General features: G+C 57.9%; 1 protein-coding gene across 1 annotated transcript; it reads right to left on the bottom strand.

Annotated features, from left to right (window-relative positions):
* Positions 1–2,658: 2,658 nt before the first annotated feature.
* Positions 2,659–5,922, bottom strand: CD93 (CD93 molecule). The gene is made up of 2 exons (XM_047771585.1): positions 3,571–5,922; positions 2,659–3,435 (listed from the first exon to the last, which is right to left on the bottom strand). The coding sequence occupies exons 1-2, from the start codon at positions 5,487–5,489 to the stop codon at positions 3,411–3,413; spliced, it is 1,944 nt and encodes a 647-aa protein (XP_047627541.1). The 5' UTR covers positions 5,490–5,922; the 3' UTR covers positions 2,659–3,410.
* Positions 5,923–7,052: the final 1,130 nt, after the last annotated feature.

Below are 7,052 nucleotides of genomic sequence, written 5' to 3'. Positions count from 1 at the left end.
TGTAGTACCTTGGGGAGGGGGGAGTCACATCTCATCTCTATTCTATTAGTTTCCATGGAAATATATATGGGAAAAAGCGTTGGAATGAAAGTAGCTAATGATCAAATCTCCATCCTTCAGAGGTTGTTCAGGGGTTGAATCCAGGCCCTGCACAATGTGCTCAAGCAGGGCCTCCTGATCAGAAGGTAAAAGATGTGGCCACACACTCCGAGTATCTGCAACTCACTCCCAGAGCAGCCCTCCCCCACCGTGTACACAAGCCCACATGTGTGGTTAGTCTTTGATGCCCCTTCTATGCCGAATCATGGGAAGAGGCAAGGATGAGCTCTTCGGCTGCTAGTGTATCACTGAAGGATCCTTAGTGAGGCCTGTACCCCTCCTGGCATCTGGCCAGAATCTGCGAATCCACCCACTCAGTGCTGCTGGGAACGTGGCACCCACTGAAAGGGACAACAGTACGGCCGCTTCTGCCTCGAGGCCACTCTGGGAGCAGCCCTAGGCTCATCTGGGAGGGCTCTCCCCAGGTCCTCCACACCCAAGGCGACTTCAGAGCAGCACCCCCTTGGCTATCTAAACTCAGCTTTCCCTGGGAGCCGTTCCCCTGCAGGTGGGGAATGTGTCCTGAATACAGAATTATTGAATGATGGGAATTCTATTTGGACCAAAGTCCCAATTGCCATTGAGCCTGTTGCCAAAGGGAGCCTCTCCTTGACCCCAGCACCCAGCTTGTTCTGCCACTTGATAGGTCAGGGACAGGACAGCACCTGGTCAGCCCCCGCCCAGCCCAAGGTCCCAGCTGGAGGACCCTGCATGGCAGAGCCCCCTCTCCCCATGCTGTCCATTTCTCTGGCTGTCACGGCCGAGCACCCTGGGGGTCTGGAAGAAGCTAGTTGGTCACGTGACCATACAGCTGGTGGGCATCTGCCTACTGCTGTGGTTCCCGAGTTCCCCCCAACAAAGATGCACGTAGCGCAGACTAAATGACAGTGTGCCAGATGGGAGACTAGAGCCTCTGTTTGAGGCCAGTGTTTTCATCAGGCTCACTGCCTGCTGTTGCCCAGTTTAGGGATCTTGGCTCTACTGGGCAGCAGCCGTGAGGCAGTGGACCCCACCCCCACCTGCAGAGGGGCCAACTCTGAAGGAGGGGGTTTGGAAAAATGGTTATTTATCCGCCATTTCTCCCCTTGTGGGTGCCGGGGGGCCAGGCACGGCTGCGCATTCCCACCCAGAGAAGAATTCAAACACGGAGACCACAGAGAGGCTGGGCTATGGGAGAAATCCAACCCTGAAGTTAAGGGCACGTCAGTGACCTTGGCCAGTCAAGGCCGCTGGACCACAAGGGCTGGGGGAGGGGAGCTGGGCTGGCAGTGTCTCCCTCACCCCAAGTGACAAGGGCAAGGGCCATAAAGCCTAGAGAGGAGAATTTCCCGTCATTTGCCAATACCAGTCGGCAGCACACACAACCACAGATGGCTAATGGTCAGGCCCGCGCAGCCCTGCTGGGCCCAGGGCAGGTGGGCCCAGCCCCCACCCCCAGTGCTCTGAGTGGTAAGTAGGAAGTGAGATTAAAATGCAGACATTCCAGGAGTTCCTGTTATGGCTCAGCGGAAACGAATCCAACTAGTATCCATGAGGATGCAGGTTCAATCCCCAGTCTCACTCAGTGAGTTAAGGATCCCGTGTTGCCGTGAGCTGTAGTGTAGGTCACAGGTGCGGCTCGAATCCCACGTTGCCGTGGCTGTGGCATCGGACAGGAGCTGTAGCTCCAATTCGACCCCTAGCCTGGGAACTTATACATGCCGGGGGTGTGGCCCTAAAAAGCAAAAAATAAAGAAATAAAATGCAGCCATTCCAAACCCCCGGCTGGGCCATCAGGCCTCCACAGTCTTTCTTCCCCTCCCACAGGGCCTCCAGTTTTCTATTTTCTTTTTTAGAAAATCTGCTAGGGTATCGACTTGGCTCTGAAGGCAAGCACACCTTGGGTGCCGAGCTCCCAGGCAGGTACGTTTCTAAGGCAGAACCAGAAACAACAAGGCGCACCTGTCCTGAGAGGCAGAGTCTGGATCCCAGGAAGGAAACTGTCCCTCTGTGTGTCCTGCACGGGGCCAGTAGAAACCCCCAGGGCCCCTGAGTCCCTGGCTGCTTTCCTGGACCCAGGCAGAAGCAGCAGGGGCGGAGAGCCAGTGACCACAAGTTTTAGCTGCCAGCAATCTTTGCAGCAAGCCCTTGAGAACAAGGCTATTAATGAACATGACCCTGAGCAGCGTCTGCCGTCTGCCATGGCACAGGTTTGATTATTCTCTCCTTCCTCCTCCCTCCACTCCTGCCCTTTTTCTTAAGGAGGAGAGCAAGGGGACACCTGCTCCAGGGGACCCCTATGCTGGGGACACCTGTATCAGAGGACACCTGTGCCATGGGCAGCCCCCATAGGACTCGTCTGATTTGACCACATTATAGCCGCAAGCCAGGACCAGCTCTAGGAGGCAGCAGCCACCACGAACGCTGCTAAACACTGATGACGACAGCCCCTAATCCCCCCCACACCTCCTTCAGAAAGATGGGGCACCCCACATGCAGGAAAGGCAGAGCAGCTCCAGGGTCGTGGGGCCCCCTGGCTTCTGTCCTCTCGAGGGTCCATCTCATCCATCAAGCATGTGGTCTCTTCAGCACATTTATTTAGGCGAATTGATTCAAGTAGTTATGAAACAAACCCTGCCCCCTCTCTCTAGTTTCCAAAACCATGGGTAACTCACTTCTTGCTATTTCCCCCATGTTGTTCAGACTCCACTGCCAGATAAACAGAAGACGATCAGAACCCGAAAAGCTAGAAGATGCAATTTCTAAAGGTCCTGCCCCCACCACCTAAACAGCCCAGTGCATTTCTGCTTACTCCAGAGGGTCTGGGTGGCACCCAGCTCTCCTCGGGGTGCAGTCGCATGAATGGAAAGGAACGTCCAGCCCTGGACCTGTCCCCTCTGAAGAAGCGGAGCTTATCCTGTAATCAGCTCAGTAATGAGCTCATGGACTCTGCCTCCGTCACAGCAGGAGGAGCTAGTCGGTCAGTCTCAGCTCACGCAGGCACCGGCTCTGGTTTACGTGGGCAGAGAAGCCCTTAGCACCTGACTTATGACACCCGATCCAGAATCAGGCGGATTTTAACGGGGGCGGGGGGGGGGGTTGCTAACATGCATGAAATTCTTGAACCGATGTCTACTCCACCTCCACTCTGGGACACCCACCCCCCCAAACCATGCGGGCTACCTGCACACCCCAAGTTGCCAGGCCATGAAAGAGAAGGGTTACAATTCTGTGCTAAGATTCCAGTCCAGTGTTCTGGGAGGGCGGGGTCCTGCTTCCAATGGCTGAGCTCTGAGGACGGTGGTCGCAGCTGGTGTTCCAGGCCCTCCTGGTCAGCAGTCTGTCCCCGGCGTTGGACTGTAGGGAACAAAATGGGGCTATTGGAAGCTGCTGCCGAGCCATGCAGTCTGGACCCCAGACATGCGGGGTGGGGGAGACCCTTGCTCACGCCTGCCATGGTCACTGCCCGCCCCCCGTGACCACTTCCTTTACCTGTAGGGGTTCTCCGCTGCCCTGCTCTCCGCTCGCTCTGGAACCCAGGCATAGCTGTCTGCCGCATTCTTTGGCTTCTCCTTCTCCTCCCTCTTGGCTCTGCGCTTTCGATAGACCAGCAGCCCTAAAGCCAGAGCCAACAAGAGCAGGATGGCTACCACGGTGCCCAGGATGTAGAACAGCAGCAGCTTCTGCCCGTCCGTGCCACTGTCACTGTGTTTGGCTGTGAAATCGTCACCGGTAGACTCTCTTTGGCCAGGCGTGGCCAGGGGTCCCACTGGTGACCAGCCACCAAGGGTCCCACTGGGGACCAGCATCTCGGGTGGGGCAAGGGAGGTGCGGACATGTCGGGGGAGAGACGATCTCCCGGTTGTGGGCACCACCCATGTGGTTTCAGAGGTGCCCTCAGGGTCCCCAGTGGGACTCGATGCTGTGGCAGAAGACACAGGCTCCCCTTCTCCATCTCCTGTGTCCTGTACTTGGGGGGTTCCGGCTGACGGTGCTGGCGACGTGGGGCCCCCAGTGCAGGAGACCCCGTCGGGGGCCAGCTCCCAGCCTGGGAGGCAGCCACAGCGGAAGGACCCCTCCGTGTTTAAACATAAGCTGCCACAGCGCCTGGCCCCCTGGCCCTCACACTCGTCCAAGTCCAGGCACTGGGTGCCTTCCTCCCCAGCCAGGATGTAGCCATCCTCGCAGGAGCAGGAGAAGGAGCCGATGGTGTTGGTGCAGCCCTGGGCGCAGGGCGAGCGGCCGGGGGCACACTCATCCACATCCTGGCAGGCCCCCTCTCCAGGGCCGCCGGGCTCGTAGCCAACCCAGCACTCACAGCGGAAACTCCCCGGCGTGTTGACACACTCCTGGGTGCAGGGAGCATCCTGACACTCGTCCACGTCCACACAGTCCCGCCCAGTCAAGTCCAGCTGGTAGCCTGGAGGGCAGTGGCACCTGAAGTCCTTCCCGAGCTGCACAGGGACACACGTGGCCCCCCCTCCACAAGGGCTGGAGCTGCAAGGGTTCCGGGAGGCACAGGAGACCAGGTCGTCCAGGAGCCGGTACCCCGGCCGGCAGCCACAGCGGAAAGAGCCGTCCCCCCCTTCAAAGCAGTCCTGCTCACAGCCCCCATTGTTGAAGTCGCAGCCAAGCTTGGGGCTGATGCAGAGGGGCCCTGAGCTGTTCCACTCGAACACATTGGGGGCCTTCTCCTTGCATAGGAAGTAAGGCTGCTGACTCTCGTCCTTGTCCCCACAGGCGACGTGGGCCATGGAGCCGAAGGGCACAGCCTGCAGGGTGGAGCTGGTGGCCTGGAAGGGGGTGGTGTAGGTCACCTGGCCCGGGCCCCCCAGGGCCAGCGGCCGGCACATGCCTTTGAAGCTGAACTTGCACACGAAGCCCTCGACGCTGTTCCCAGGAGACCGGGGGCTCCCGCACGGGCCCTCGGCCCACTTGGAGAGGCGGCTGGCCAGGGCGGGCGTGGACAGGTCCAGCAGCAGGGACACACAGCGCTTCGAGATGCAGGAGTTCTTGGCCTCCTTGTGCCAGTTGGTGTATGGCGTGTCCTCCACGCCATCCACCCAGCGGAAGCCCTTCAGCGGCAGGTCACTGTCCAAGCACTTGCCCTTGTCTCGCTGGAGCCCAATCCAGAACCGGCCCATGCGCTCTGCCAGGGGCGCCCCAGGCTGCAGTAGCTGGGCCAGGGTGCCCTGGACGTGCCGGGCCTCCTCCTCGCTCTTGAGCGTGGCCAGGTTGCCCCCCTTCTTGTCGCAGTGGAGCTGGGCGTCATCTGCACTCAGCTTGCCCCAGTGGGCCGAGTAGCAGGCAGTCCCCGCACAGACCACGGCCTCCTGGCTGGTGGCCCCCTCCCGGGGCTGGACCAACAGCAGCAGCAGCAGCAGCAGCAGCAATCCGGGGGAGGTAGTCATTGTGGCCTCCGTGTCTCCCTGGGCGGGAAGCTGGCAGCCGGTCCGTGATGGCAGGAGCCGGGGCTGAACTCCGAGGAGAGCCAAGGGCTCAGATGTGGACGCTCCGTCACAGAGAAGGACACAAAGGCTGAGGGCTCTCTGCGGCCCCCTGACCCAAGGCGCATCCTGTGCTGCTCGCTTCTTATCCCTCACCGGATACGGGGGCTTCCTGTGCTGAATAGCTTCTGACTCCTGTTGCCTTCATCACGGTTTTGTTGTTCATAAAAGGAGCCAGGCAACGTCGCTGGGTCCCGGCTAAGGAAACGCAGGGCGTGGGGGGAGACGTTTGTTTGCAGCTCGGAGACACCGGCTGCTTTATTTGGGGTCCGTCCTCTTTCTCATCCGTGCAAGGGCACGCTGCAGAAAGAGTGGGGATTTTGGGGGCTTGGAACTTGAGAAAGCTCACTTTGTAACCCATAATAAAATTCCACTTTGGTTTGCAAACAACCAGAAGAGAGAAAAAAAAATCCTCGGACTTGAGACACGAGGCCATGGATGGTTATAATTTTCAGCCTTTTTTAGAAGCAAGCTGGACTTCCCTTTGCCGCTGTCATGTTCTCTTTGGCTTTGCAAGTCTTTTTTCTCTTATTCCTCCCATCGTGAACTTTAAATAGATAGGCAATTTTTAAATAGGAACTGGGCCGTGGGAATGTCTGACTTTCTAACACAATGCCAACTCCTCGAGAACATTAAACCAAATTGGGTGAAATTTGGCAGTTTTCAGGGTTTCGTAGTGCAAATACTGTGTTAGGAAGTGGCAGCCTCACAAAACAGCACCAGAAAGGAAAAATGAGAATGTTTCTGGCCTCGTGACCCTGGGCTTGCAGGCCTGTTTTCCGTCAGCTTGGGGTTATGGGAAGGGCGGGAGATCTGGGCCCAGAATCCCCTTCCTTCTGACCAAGGCACTGACCTCCTTCTGCACAGCGACTCGTCATAGGCTCTTGACACAAAGGATGCTTTCCTGCGATGGCAGATGTGCTCTGCCCATCCGGGCTGTCACTGGTTGGGGTCCCTGAGAAGTAGACCCCAAGACAAGGTTTGGGACAAACAGTTTATTTGGGAGGGAAAGTGAGACGGAGACAAGGAAGGAGCCAGCACAGGGTGACACTGAATGAGCAGTGTCCCTGGGACACCCCTGTAGACTGTGGACCCCACTCCGAGTGTGCCCTGCCAGGCCAGGGGAGGGGCTAGGCACGCCTTCTCTGCTTCCCTCCCCTCGGCGCTCTGCCGCAGGTGAGGACCCAGGGCCCAGAGGGAGCGCTCAGGCAGAGTTTCAGAAACTGCCAAGGGGCTGCAGCTGAAGCCACAGCCTTGGCAGCATGGGATCTCCCCAGAAATTTGAGTTAGGGTGTTGTGGGAGCTGGGAACACACTGGCTTTCAGCCCCTACCAGTGATTAAGTACCTTTCTAGGGTTGGAGGCCCCTCAGAGGGTGCCCCTTATCTCTTTTTTATGTTAATCAGATGTTTGTAAGAGTCCAGAGATGCTTTTTTTTTTTTTTTTGGTCTTTTTAGGGCCACATCTG

This window comes from Phacochoerus africanus, chromosome 3 (genome assembly GCF_016906955.1).
Source record: "Phacochoerus africanus isolate WHEZ1 chromosome 3, ROS_Pafr_v1, whole genome shotgun sequence".
In the NCBI taxonomy this organism is placed as follows: Eukaryota; Metazoa; Chordata; class Mammalia; order Artiodactyla; family Suidae; genus Phacochoerus; species Phacochoerus africanus.
Note: the sequence above shows the minus strand (reverse complement) of the source record. Positions and strands in the feature narration are given on the sequence as shown.

Bases quoted from the DNA above. Each gene is read 5' to 3' on its own strand.
- CD93 (XM_047771585.1), bottom strand. From the start codon at position 5,489: ATGACTACCTCCCCCGGATTGCTGCTGCTGCTGCTGCTGCTGCTGTTG. The intron at 3,436-3,570 runs GTAAAGGAAGTG...TGTTCCCTACAG, and splicing joins GCAGCGGAGAACCCCTACAG to TCCAACGCCGGGGACAGACT.